Genomic DNA, 13815 nt, shown 5'->3' with positions numbered 1-13815 from the left:
AATGTTTTGATCTGTGAAAACACTTTGATTCTCAACTCTGAAACCAAATAGTGGAAACCTAAGAATTGACAAAAATATATACCAATTTTTAGTTTTTGTTAACCGTTGATTATGAAATATTCCCATACCGTATATGAAATAACACGTTTTGAGCATAGTTGAAATCGTTTGATCGAATTGAAATAGCCAGTCTTAAACTCTTATGGTTTAGTGCAATTGAAAAATATTGTTCCGATCAGCTAAATTTGGACAAACCAAGTCAAAGAAACCTAGATATGATTTTGCTTTTTTCTTTTTTTAAGTGACCTAATTACGTTCCTCGTGTGTTTGCCATGTATATCTCAATGCATTGCACAAGTATCAGTGTGGAGTTGTGTGATCAGGTGAAGCACAGAGTGTTGCAGTCGATCAGACGCATGCTGCACCTGTCCAGTGCGCCCCTGCTGGCAGATGTGCTGCGTGGCTACTCCCTCTCCAGCGACATGGCCCGCATGTTGTCGTCTGAGGACTTGCACGTCGCTGCATCCGCTGTCCAGATGAGTTTCCTCCTGTTGCACAAGCTACCCGCCATCTTCTCTGTCTGCTTCCGCAGAGAGGGCTTGTTGCACGAGATGGAGAAGCTGACTCATCTAGAAGTGAACATGGAGCTGGCACAGCACACACACTCCACCAGCACTTCCAGGCCAGATGCGTTCAAGCTGTGTGAGCCAAGGATGTTGCCAGGATTGCTGGAACTGACCAGGAACAGACATTCCATGTTCGATGTGGACTCCTCTTCTTCCCCATCGCCGGGAGATCTGGAGTGGGGAGAGGAAGAGCATCCTGTCAGTCACTTGCACATGGCCTACAAGTCACTACAGGCCAGTGCCGCATCAGGCTCAAGAGGGGCGCCAGATAGGAACGAGCAAATGCTCTCCTCTTTGCTAGGTAAATAACTAGAATTAGAAACACCGCTCTTCCCCCCCCCTACCACCTCACATAAGCATCAATTTTATGCTGTAACGAGTGGTTTTACAAGGTTAAGTATGAAGACCAAATATGTTTGTCATTGCTTAATTTGTCCGCATGTCAATTTTTGTAACAATCTGTCAATTTGATCAAAATTTTACTAGTAAAATTTCGCTCGTGGGGGAATGGAAAAAAGAGCCAGGAAATACAACCAAGTTCTTGCACAACCAAGTGTATGATGATGATGGTGGTTATCTCATGTTTAAACCAGGTGTACTTCCTGTCGGAAGCCAGTTCTCCTCGGATGCCCCCTCGGGGGAGAGTGGGAGCAGCCGCATGAGCAATCTGTACAATAGTATCGTGGCCGCCAGAAAAGACTATCCAGTCCAATCCAGTAAAAAGAAGAAGCCACCTTCCATGCCCACCACTGCAGCCCCACTTTCCAGTAAGAGGTCCAGGAGAACCAAGTCAGAGAGTGCGCCGCATGCACAGGAAGGCGTTCCTGTTGCTACTGTGCCCCCCACCAGATCAGAGCAGACGAACCAGACGCCCTCTCTGCACACCCTCCTCTCCAGATCCTTCTTCCCCAATCCCTTCCGAACCAACAGTCAAATCAGTGACACCAGTTTAAATGTCCACACTACACCGGCCACATTGGATCCGGTCGATCCATTTTTGGCTGGCACAGTACAAAACTCAGTCAAACCGAACTCAAGACAAACCTCAACAACTCACAGCTCTAAAGGTTCCGCCTCAGGAGGAGGTGCGGCCAGCTTTTTCTCTAATCTGAAGCCCATGAAGTGGCACATGAACTCCAAGTCAAAGAGCACGCTTCAACTGGACAAGATGCCCCCTGGCACAAATGGGACTGCAGCTGTCCCAATGTCCGCAGGAGTGCCAGTTGGGTTAGCAAATGGGAGGCTCCACAGCCCTCCGGAATTCTTCTCCAGTCACTCTGTTCCAACTCCGGCCTTACTGGCTGGTTGGGAGGCAGTGACGGAGGAAAAGATCAAACTCTGGCTGAAACAGAAGGCATCTCTCTTTCTGCACACTTATTCCAAGAACCTGTCGGACTTGGCTGCTGCAGCAGATACTTTGGACATCCGCAGTGTCGACTTGGACCATTTGGCACAACTCCAAGTCGCCAGTCACAGTCTCGACATCACAAAAGTATGTCATGTTGCATTTAGAAAAAAAAACTTTTCTTTTTATTCAGCGGTCAATTATATTTGTGCCCCTTTGTCTTAGTTACGATGTAATCTCTAGCTTAATCAGGTCGTGTGATCTTTTGTTTGTTTGCAATTATTCGTTTGCTAAATTAAATGTGACTTACCCATTCTAAGAATAAAAGTGAAATTGGCGCGAAACAATGTCAGCGAATTATTGTTTCAAAAGTGAATTTCAATTTTTAGATGTAGAAGGGATTCGAACCTCTGGCCATCCAAACATCTATTTTTTTTGCTACTATTTGAGGGGGAGTGCGCGCCGACAAAACGCGGTTTTTTTTGTCTAAATTTTCCAAAAATGGCCCAAAAAGTCTTTTTGACCTAATTATCGAACATTTACCTGCAGAGTTAAAAACTTGGGTCTATCTAGTGATTGGGCAGAGCTCTAAAAACCGAGCAGCCATAGCCGATTGGGTCAGATGCGCGGCCTTTAAAACAAAGATTGCGAGTTCGAATCCCGCGCTCCGGTTACAGTTAGAGAGATTCCATCCGCCTACTCAAGGTGGGACGGGCTTCGGCAAAATGGATGACATCTCTCTGCCCCCATGGAAAAAGGCCCAAGGTCGAAAAAATCCAGTAATTCTGTTTGCAAAAATGCAAAATATAAATGATTTTTTAAATTCAAAGAGTGTTTTAAAACTTGTCTGAAAATATCTCAAGAAATTTGTTATTAAGAGTCATAAAGAGAGTGCATACTCTTATATAGGTATTGGTAATTTTATTGTTTGTTTTTTTTCAGCAAAAAGTCTTAAAATTTGTTAACGCTGAATTTTGATTTTTCGCTCTTTGACTTTCGATTTTATTTTAAGTTCAGTTCAGTTCATTTCCTGTGTTAAAGGGAAGGCAAACTCCACTATCGAACAGCAAAAGTTCAAAAAACACGAAAAACGTTTCGAAGTTCGAGAGTTCTAGTTTCGAAAGTGGATATAAATTTCCAGCGGAATAAAGTTTTTACTTATTGATGCAGTGTTTCTCAAACTGAGATGATTTTTAGCAAAAAGTGTCAATTATAAAAGGGTATTGGAATCGGGTATTAGACTTTTTCCCGTAGTTAACATTGTTTACAGGACTCCCTTAAAGCCTGGTATCTCTCATATGCTTCATTTAAAAAAAATGCAGATTTAATCAAACGTTCCGGCGTATCTGGCGTAGAGGTAACATATCTGCTTGAGACAGTGAAGGCCTGTGATTCGAATCCGGCCCTGACCTGTTTTTTTTGTAAACTTGAATTTTTGTGTTTTTTCGGTCTATCGTCCGTCTGTTTATTTTTGTCGCTTAGTTCTCGTAGCCCAATTTTTTTTTGAAGTTTAAGCTTTCTTCTAAGATGTTGTTACACCCATGCTTGACGACAAAGCCCGGCAGTTTGATTCCCGTCGGGACTTTTTTTTTAAACTGAAAGTTTGTTGCTGAATTTTACCGACTTAGTTCCCGCAGAAAGGATTTTTTTTCGGAAGTTCGGCATCTTTCTAGCATTTCAAAGCTCCTTGTTAAGTTTTTTTATGGTGCAGGTAGTTTTTAGGAGCTGGGCTGGGTTTTTTTTAAAGAATTTTAATGACAATTCGATTTTTATCTAAGTCGCAATTAAATTTGCTCATTTGGTGGCATTTTTGATATATTTTATTTTAATCATATATAAGTCTATTGAAGAATAACAATTTAATAGCACATGTTTTTGCTTTGTTTTGGATAGTGTTAGGTCCTCTTTGAAAAAACATGCTATATGAAAATTTATGGGGTTTGTTTTTTGGTGTTTTTTTGCGATGCTTTGGAAAATGTTTTCACTTTTCGCTGAAGTTTCAGTTTTTCTCAGAAACTAATGGACCGTTTTTTTTAATGATGCCAATGGACAAACCGGCTGCTTGCATATTTTTCTAGTCGTTTTTGTTTATCCCACGTTTTATGGCCTTCGAAATTTTCAGTAGGGGGAATTTTCTTTCAATCAAAAGAACAAATCACGGGGATCTCATTTTCTCAAGCGGTTATTCCCTAAACTCGATGGAATTAAAGTTATGGCCTCAAACAAGCCCCTTTTTTGACATTTCGTTAATTTTTAAAATTTTTCTCAAAAACTACCCTACCAAATCGGAGATTAAGGGTTCAACCCAAAGCTAAAAACCAGTTATGTGAGTGTTTGCGCAAGCGGCTATGCCCTGCGTTTTGAAAAAAATATGGCCTAAGAAAATGTCCAATTTTTGAAATTTTGCCCGTTTTTTGGCAACTTTTCTTCAAAAACTAGCCCGCTGATTCTGAAGTTGTTAGTTCATTCAAATAAAATGATGCTTAGATTTTCCCTGCGTAATCTGTTGCACCCTATATTGTTTTGTAGAAAACCGATATGGACTGCGGGATTCTCGAGAACTACTTGCTAAATCTGATATTAAGAATTCAATCTAAAATTTTGGGCGTGGAATTTTACCCGACAAGAGGCTATTGCCAAGCTTAAGTAGTCTTTCGCGTAAAGTCCATTTTTTTTAGTTATAGAAATTTCCGTATCAGTACAGTATATGATTGAAAAGATTAAAAAAAGGTACATCCAGCCTTAGCTGGGCCACTATTTTACTTCCGAGTGACCGTGAGTGACACTCCTAATCATCAGGTCGGAGATTCAAATCTGCAACATTGAACTGTTTTTTTTGCTCGAACTTTTACTGCTTCATTGGTGGCTAGTGTTAGTAAAATTAAAATCGGCCGTGGGGCAGAAGTGAGAACGTGCTATTTTTTGTCAGGGTGGATTTTTTTTTATTTCACTTTCTTTTGCCTGTCTAGAGTTTCTTGCATTTTCCTCGTTTGTGTTTGCGAAGCGCAGCTTCGCCTCTGTATTGGTTTTTCTTTTAATTTGCTTTTATCACGGTTGTTTATTTTTGTATCAAAAGTCAGATAATATAGCTTAAGAGTTCCAGATAATATTTTATCTGAAATTCGCAAGTTTAAGTTTTACAAAAATTAAGTCAATCTTTTTTCATCAATTGTCTGTCGAATGTTTGAATTCTGTAACACTATTTACACATGCAAAGCTTGTGTTATTGTATGAACTTTTTTTTCAACCTAAGACGCAATTTTTGTTGCGAAGCAAATTTTGTTGAAACAAAATGTGTACATTTTGAAAGTGTTCATTTTGATCAGTAACCAGCTATTAAATACAGCCAATGCTAAGGATGTTAACACAGACTATTTTATTACAAATAGCACTCTAGCTCCAAGGTATTATGGATGTGTAGCGTAGAGGTAAAGAAGAAGACCTGCAACAAAAAAAAAGGGGGTTCGAACCTGGGCAGGGTCGGATGTTTGTAATGATCTTTTTCGTATACTAGTTAAAAAGCGTCCGCTCTATAAATTGAGGCATGTTAGTTGGTAACTTTCTTTTTTTTTTCAGACTCACTGGTACTGCCAATGCGTCATAGTTGGTTTGCGTCTCTTAGCAATTATGTAGGCTCATAGTTGGCGTGCGTCACTGAATAATTTTTGTAGACTCAAAGTTTACTCATTCGGTTTTTCCCAGTTGCGTTATTGGTCTTATTTTTGCTTGCATAAGCGAAGTGCATTTTACGGTTGGCTCTTTTCTTCATTTGTTTAACTTCATTCTATGTTATTCATTTTTGGTCCGATATGCCGAAAAAATTAAATGACCAGTACTTTTTACACATGCGGAGGGTGCTGGGATTTTTTTCGAAACAAGTTTTTTACGGTTGGCTCTTTTCGTCATTTGTTTAACTTCATTCTATGTTATTCATTTTTGGTCCGATATGCCGAAAAAATAAAATGACCAGTACTTTTTACACAGCGGAGATTACTGGGATTTTTCGAAACAAGTTTTTTTCCCAACCAAAGTCGGAAATAAACATGCTACTTTTGGCGGGTGTTGAATCCATGAGTGACAATACCATGAGGATAATACCATGTGATCTGAAATTTGATTAGTAGCTAATTAACATAGTATAATCATGAAAATTCTATCTCAGAAATTTTCAAACTCGCTAATTATAACCAAAATTTCGAATGCATAACGCAAATTGGCTTTATATTTCATTTGTTTTTTTTTATGCAAAGTCAATTATCTTGCCATTAGTGAACGTGTTCCAAATTTTGTGCGTTCTAAAACTCCAGAACATTTTGCCGCTTTCTCTTGCTGGTGTTTGTGAAGTTGTAGCCTTTGTTGCCTTTGTTTTGATAATTAGTTGGACTTTGAACTCTTCCGGTTAATTGTTGAATTGTTGAGACCATTAAAATGGGGAGGAACTTTATATTCGGGTGTGTTTTTGTTTTCGACGCACAATCAAGTACCAAAAATAAACATCGCAAAAGGTCGAGTGAGATATCATATTAACGTCCTTTAATCGTGATTCGAACGACATTTAAAAGTTTGGAAAAATTGTCCCGGTGTCAAGAAAATTGTGCCGGTGTTTTGTGTTTTAGTTTATAATCGAGTGGATAATGCAGGCGAGCAGGCCTATTATAGAAGTATATGCCATGAATTATCGGTTTTTTCCGCGCTGTTTTCGGAAAAAAAATTCGAAAACAATTTCTGCAAAAAAATCTGTTTTTTTTTTGTCATTTTGACAAAAATCGTTGTCTGATCTGCCTAATTTATTATGACTGTGAAATATCCCTAACTTATTGGTTTTCGTCAAATCTTCTCATCACACAACTCACAAATAAAAACAACACTAATTTAAAAATTTGAAAAAAGTCTTTTTTTTTCTAAAGATTATAGTCGGAACATTATGTGCTACTTGCTGAGCAGCAACCCGTTTTCCTCGTTTTTTGTCGGGTGTGGTTAAATCCAGAATATTTTTTGATTGATATTTTTGTTGATAAAGTCAGCTGAATTTGAGAAAACTGGATCACAGGGTAAATTTTTTTCCACTGAATTATAGTGCATAAGTTATACTGATGTTTAAAAAGTTTTAAAGCCATTGTTTTTTTTCAAATTCTGAGAAAATTGAATTTGAGAAAACTTGATCACTGGGTATTTTTTTCCGCTGCTGTATAAGTCATAATTTTAACTGTTATTAAAAGAGCTTAAAAGCCATTAATTTTCCGAATTCTGCTTTTTGTTTGAAGAAAAACAAGGTAATCATTTTCCTTGTATTCCTTGACACTTCTCCAACTGTTAGCTATGTCTTCAAAGGCCAACGAATCGCTGCTTTTAATAGAGTGCTATACTGATGAAGTTTTTAATCGTCTTCGTCTTTTTTGCGGAATTTGTACTCATCATATTTTTTGGCTGACTTTTTTTGATTTTTTTTTTCAATTTACAAGAGTCAGGGAATGTAGTGAAGATTTCTATATAGGTCGTAATGGTTGTTTGTTGTTCCGGAAAAAATTTTAAAGTTTGTTCACAATCTCAAAATTTTTGTCTCAAATATGAATTTTCACAGTTTTTATTGTAATTTCTATTTAGGTTCAGTTCAGTTTGTTATAAAGAAGAACATTTCCACTGTCGAACAGCAGAAGGCACAACTTAAGAAAAATATGATCGACTTGTTTCGAAGTGGATTTATGGTAGCAAATTTTGCAGCGGAATAAAAACCTTACATATTGAGCCAGTTTTCTCAAATTGGGTCAATTTTAGCAGAAAATTATTTCTTTTTTTTCGTGAAATCAAAGAGCTTAAAGGCTATTTAGTTTTGTCTTTACAATTTGGAAGTTGAGTTTTTTGTCTGTTTCCTTGAGTTCATTGACTCTTTTCCAACTCCCGTGGCTTTTCTTTTGTTTCATCTGATCACTTTCGGCCCAGTCGCAGGAAAGCTTTTCAAGCGATTAGCAAGCGTTATGAAATCGGAATATAGACTTTTCAGTCTAAAAACCAGTTCCAAAAAATCAGTCAACTTCAGGCAAAATTAATCGAATGATTGTTGACTTAAGCTCTGTCGGTTTATTTTCGAAATTCTGAAGTTTGCACAAGCCATTTATATAGCTATCGTGTGGGCGTTACATGCAATTTTTTCCAATATGATTAAAAAAATTTTTAGCTAATCGGCCGTCGATCTTACCGATTTTTTTCTTTTAAATGTCTAGCAGTACTTTTATCGATAAAGCTCCGTCTCCAAGTTTTGAATGACCTTACTCAACCCCACTAGGACCTCTTGGAAAAATTTGATACATTTTAACTCCAAAGAATTTAACTCATCTTATAATTGTTGTATCGCAAGTGGTGCAAAGCTCAGCTTCGCCTGTGTTAAAAATTTGTGCCTGAATTAATTGTGATTGTGAAGGTTTGTGAGCTTGTTTTAATTTTTTTTCATGGTTAATTTATTAATGTTTAGAAGTTTGGAAAGTGCTATAGTGATAGCTTTAATCAGTGTTTTTTGTGCCTGACGTATTACAAGTTGGTCCTAATCCGGTCCTATGTAAAAGTTTCTTTAAAAGGTTCTGAAATGGGTAACTTCAGTGGAGTTCCGCCAGTCACTTTTTCACAAGACAGAAATATGATTTATTGCAGAAGCGTTTTGCAGAACCAATCGAAACGCTAATGCCCATTAAACGAAAATACATTTTAGCTTAAAGGCTATTTAGTTTTGTCTTTACTTTTTCCCAAGACTTTTATCGATAAAGCTCCGTCTCCAAGTTTTGAATGACCTTACTCAACCCCACTAGGACCTCTTGGAAAAATTTGATACATTTTAACTCCAAAGAATTTAACTCATCTTATAATTGTTGTATCGGAAGTGGTGTAAAGCTCAGCTTCGCCTGTGTTAAAAATTTGTGCCTGAATTAATTGTGATTATGAAGGTTTGTGAGTTTGTTTTGATTTTTTTTCATGGTTAATTTATTAATGTTTAGAAGTTTGGAAAGTGCTATAGTGATAGCTTTAATCAGTGTTTTTTGTGCCTGACGTATTACAAGTTGGTCCTAATCCGGTCCTATGTAAAAGTTTCTTTAAAAGGTTCTGAAATGGGTAACTTCAGTGGAGTTCCGCCAGTCACTTTTTCACAAGACAGAAATATGATTTATTGCCGAAGCGTTTTGCAGAACCAATCGAAACGCTAATGCCCATTAAACGAAAATACATTTTAGCTTAAAGGCTATTTAGTTTTGTCTTTACTTTTTCACAAGACTTTTATCGATAAAGCTCCGTCTCCAAGTTTTGAATGACCTTACTCAACCCCACTAGGACCTCTTGGAAAAATTTGATACATTTTAACTCCAAAGAATTTAACTCATCTTATAATTGTTGTATCGGAAGTGGTGCAAAGCTCAGCTTCGCCTGTGTTAAAAATTTGTGCCTGAATTAATTGTGATTGTGAAGGTTTGTGAGTTTGTTTTAATTTTTTTTCATGGTTAATTTATTGATGTTTAGAAGTTTGGAAAATGCTATAGTGATAGCTTTAATCAGTGTTTTTTGTGCCTGAAGTATTACAAGTTGGTCCTAATCCGGTCCTATGTAAAAGTTTCTTTAAAAGGTTCTGAAATGGGTAACTTCAGTGGAGTTCCGCCAGTCACTTTTTCACAAGACAGAAATATGATTTATTGCAGAAGCGTTTTGCAGAACCAATCGAAACGCTAATGCCCATTAAACGAAAATACATTTTAGCTTAATGTTTGTACTTTTTGTGCGCAATTTAATCGTCATCCTTGATCTAATCTCCTCTATCATTACTATTCCTTTACCCACTAACAGCTATAACTAATATGTTATGCTGCTATGTTTATGCTTCTCAAAACTAGCCCTTCAAATCTGAGATTTTGGGCTCAATGAGTAGAACGGGTTGTGGAAAGCTTTCATACGCGGCTACGCCCATTTTTCACACAATGAGTTATGACCCTCGGAAAATTCAAAATTCTGCTGTATTTTTGACAGTTTTTATTGCAGTTTTTTGAATTGTCTGGAAAGTTACCATGCCAAATCTGAGATTTTGGGTTCAATTAAACGAGATAGGGTTGAGGGAAGCTCCACTGTGTAAGCTGTGTAAACGTTCGCGTACAATTTTTCTAACCCAAGAATTTATGGCCATCAGAAATTTGTCCGTTTTTTGAAAGTTTTTGACTTCTCGAAAACAACTCAAATCTGATATCTAGGATTTAATCGAGGCAACAAGTTGTGGAAAGCCTTCAAATTTCTTCAAAAAATTTTGGTTCTGGGAAAGTTTCAAAGTCACAAAAATTTCACTCATATTTTAATAGAGCAATAACTTGGTTTTGGGTGAAGCCCAAGTCCTATTTTTTTCAAATTACATATTTCCTTCCGCATCAGAACAATAAATTCAAAGTTTATCAAACAGTTACCGCCAGCTTTAGCTGGAACTCTAGCCTTCCGATGGAAATTGGCTGAGTTCATAAATAGAAACAAACCCACGATGAGAAAAAAAGTCTGTTCTCTTTGGTTTTGAGAGTAAAGAATTTTGACTTTTTTCATTGAATGAAAACTTGGTAAGAGCGTTAGAATCAGAATCCCATCTAGTTTTCAACCTATTGTAATTTAAATATCGCATATAGGTCTGATATTCGGTTTGTTAGGAGTAATGAATGTACTGAATACTCTTATATAGGTCTTGGTGATTTTTTTAGAGGAAAAAGTCTTTAAATGCTCTAATCTTTACATATGTACATTCATACATATTGATGCATTTATGAGTGCACTTAGGTATATATGCACGTTTTGAGCTCAATTGAAATTCATCTGCTGAAAGTGACGTAAATTGCACTCTCCAAATACCAACGTGAAAATGGCGCGAAAAAACGTGAACGATTTTTAGTTTCGAAAGTGGACTTTTATTTTCAGATTTCCAGCGGAATAAAAACTTTACCTACTGATCCAGTTTTCTTTAGTTGGGTTCATGTTATCAAAAAAGTGCCAATCATAAATTGTTCTAGAAATCCAAAGAACTTAAAGGGCATCTATTTTTTTTCTTTGAAATTCGAAAGTTGGCTATGTTTTCCACTAGCGATCAGCGTAGTGTATTAGTACGAACCTTCTTTTTTCCTAAATTTACTCGCAAATAAAAGTGTTCATTGAAAGTGGAAAATGTGCACTTAACGACAAAATGAAAAGCATAAAAATTTGACCTTTATATGCCCGATGCTTTAATTGTCTCAACTCATACTATGAACATCTTGAAGTTCATATTCATGTTTGCTGATGTTATTACAATACAGCAATCCGAAAAAATATTTACCTAAATTTTTAAAGTGATCTTTAAAAAGAAAAAAAATAAAATGAACCAAAACGTTTAATTGTGTCTAAAACATGCCAGTAGGAAACTTTTTTACGAACTTTCGGTAAAGAAATTTTGAATATTTAGGCGTATGCACAGGTATCCATTGCTGAACGAACACATTTTTCATATCGAAAGCATAGGTGCGTCTGAATTAAAGTTCGATTTGTAATATGTCAACTGAATTTTCCAAACAATCTAGCTTAAGAGAAACAGTATCACAGTGCTCCATAGTCTAAAGGCGTTGCTGCATTCATTTTCGTACCCATAAGTATGCTGTATAGCGCTCTTCTGAAGCTATTTGTTGCTAAAGTAATTTTGTTTTCTGTGGCTTCTTTTTAGTCATTTCGTTTGTTCAGTTCTGTCTACTTGCTGTAGCGTAAGACTAATGTGGTTTGTTTCTTTGTTTCATTCAGATGACAGGCGACATCAAATTGAGTGAGCAGCGAATGCAGACGATGCAGCTGCGTGGCTTCGTGGTAGCTCTGCGAGGAGTGTGTGATTTGCTGGGCTTGGGGGGCCAGCGAGAGACAGCAGCAGGGGGAGGAGGAGGGGGAGGGGGGGCTTCTCCTTTCGAAGTGGCCCAGAGTGGACTGGTGGCCCATAGTCTGCTCCCCTTCCTCACCCTCCACTCCCCCTCCCCACACCTGGTGGTGGAGAGGACTCGCAGGCTGCACGCATTCTGCCACGTATTCCTCAACTGTCCCGTGAGTATCTTAAACTGCCACCTTTCTCATGATTGCATCATCATTGTAAAGAAGTCCTGACTGGGCTTTTTAACACTCTTATTCAGTCGTTTTTTTAAAGAGCCTGAAACGTTTTCATTTTGATTACCGAAGTTGAGCTTTATTCCGCTGACTGCGCAAAAAGAGCAATTGCACTTTCTGTTTGAGAATTGGTTTGAGAATTCTATTTTTCTATACTCTTTTTTGTTCTTTCTTTCCTTATTGTTCCGACGATTGAAAATGGGGAGGAACTTTGTATTCGGGTGTGTTTTAGATTTTTTCCACGAAAATCAGGTACCAAAAAAATAATCATCAGAGTAGGTAAAGGAAAGAAAGAAAGCAGTTATTTCTCCTGATGAAAAAAAATTGAGTCAAATTATACATTCTGTTGCAAAATCTGGAGAGGACCGAAAAGGGATCATGGGATCCACCAAGCTTCTGCCCCTATACTGCAAGTAAATGTGGTTTTTATAGCAATAAATTAAATTAACAAATATCAACAAAAAATGTTTATTTCTTCTGAATGAATTTCTAACAAGTTTAATTTAACCAATTGACAAGCAGATACAAAAACTAATTATCAATCATTTTCATGACCACACTACACTGATCAGCTGCCACAATAATTTCATTCAACAAAATTTTAAAAAGTGTTTGTTTTTGATCCAAACACTCAATCATCCAAACACTCAATAAATCACGCATTAAATTTAAATTTAAAAAACACGCAGAAGACAAAACAAATTACAGGTTCACTCTCTTTTGACCATTTGAGGTAAATGAACTACATTGTATTGAGATAAAAACATTCTGAATTTCTTTTTTCTTATTCAAGTTTTTTATTATGTGATTTACTGAAGGAAACTCTTTTTCGAGATATCGTGATTTACTGTTTTCGAGATATCTAATGTTTTCGAGAAAAATTTTCTGTTTTCGAGATATCGCGATTGTCAGATAATTTTGAATTTTTTCTCGCTAATTTTGACAATCTTTCTGTTTCTAAATTTTGTTCTCCTAAAGTGAGAACGCAAGTCAGTAACTTGGCGGATTGTTCTATTAAGTTGTCCTTTCGAAGCCTCAGAATTTTATACTTTGAGGTCTAAGAAAAGATATGCAAAAAATTTTTTTTTCTCTCAGTATTAGCTAACTTCGCTAAATAGGTAGTGAAATTTGTTGCTTCGATAATGTCGTTTTTTCCTTTTATCTCAGAATTCTGATTTAAGACGATTGAAATTTCTTGAAAAAAAAACTCTTTTAAGAGTTTTTTTTAATTTTTTTTTAAATATTCAACGTATAGGGGCAGACATTTGTGGATCGGAAGATCCCGTTGTCTGTGGTCTTCTCCAAGTCTCGGAAGTTGTTTATATTTATATCTTTTTTGCCATATCTCGAAAATCATAAGGTTTTGGGGCTCATTTTAACACAAGAATCCTGACTCCTAGAGAATGTTTATAACCCAAAAAATCAAGTGATAAACCAATTCGAGTGATATATCATATATCGTGATTCGAACAATATTGTAAAAAACTTCATAAAATTGTCCCAGGTTCGAGAAAACTGCTTTGAAATTTTTGAGATTTAGTCGAAAGTAACGCTTGTTATATGGAAATTTACTTTTAATTAAACTTTTAGGATAAAAAACTTGATTTTACTTGAGAAAACTGGAGGAATAGTGGTAAGGCGTTCACTTTGAGATTGTCAGATTGTGTAATCTATCCCCTACCATGGTGATTATAGTGTGTGAGGATGAGCTGTTACTTA

At 36.7% G+C, this 13815-nt stretch overlaps 1 protein-coding gene across 1 annotated transcript in view; it reads left to right on the top strand.

Annotated features, from left to right (window-relative positions):
* LOC134853223 (E3 ubiquitin-protein ligase TRIP12-like) overlaps positions 1-13815 on the top strand; it is a 92598-nt gene that overhangs the window by 19561 nt on the left and 59222 nt on the right. Inside the window, exons 8-10 of the mRNA XM_063869184.1 lie at positions 384-927; positions 1220-2118; positions 11746-12036. Coding sequence (XP_063725254.1) covers positions 384-927; positions 1220-2118; positions 11746-12036 — 1734 coding nt within the window. The remainder of the gene's footprint in view (positions 1-383; positions 928-1219; positions 2119-11745; positions 12037-13815) is intronic.

The sequence above is a fragment of the Symsagittifera roscoffensis genome, chromosome 8 (assembly GCF_963678635.1).
Source record: "Symsagittifera roscoffensis chromosome 8, txSymRosc1.1, whole genome shotgun sequence".
Lineage (NCBI taxonomy): Eukaryota > Metazoa > Xenacoelomorpha > Acoela > Convolutidae > Symsagittifera > Symsagittifera roscoffensis.
Note: the sequence above shows the minus strand (reverse complement) of the source record. Positions and strands in the feature narration are given on the sequence as shown.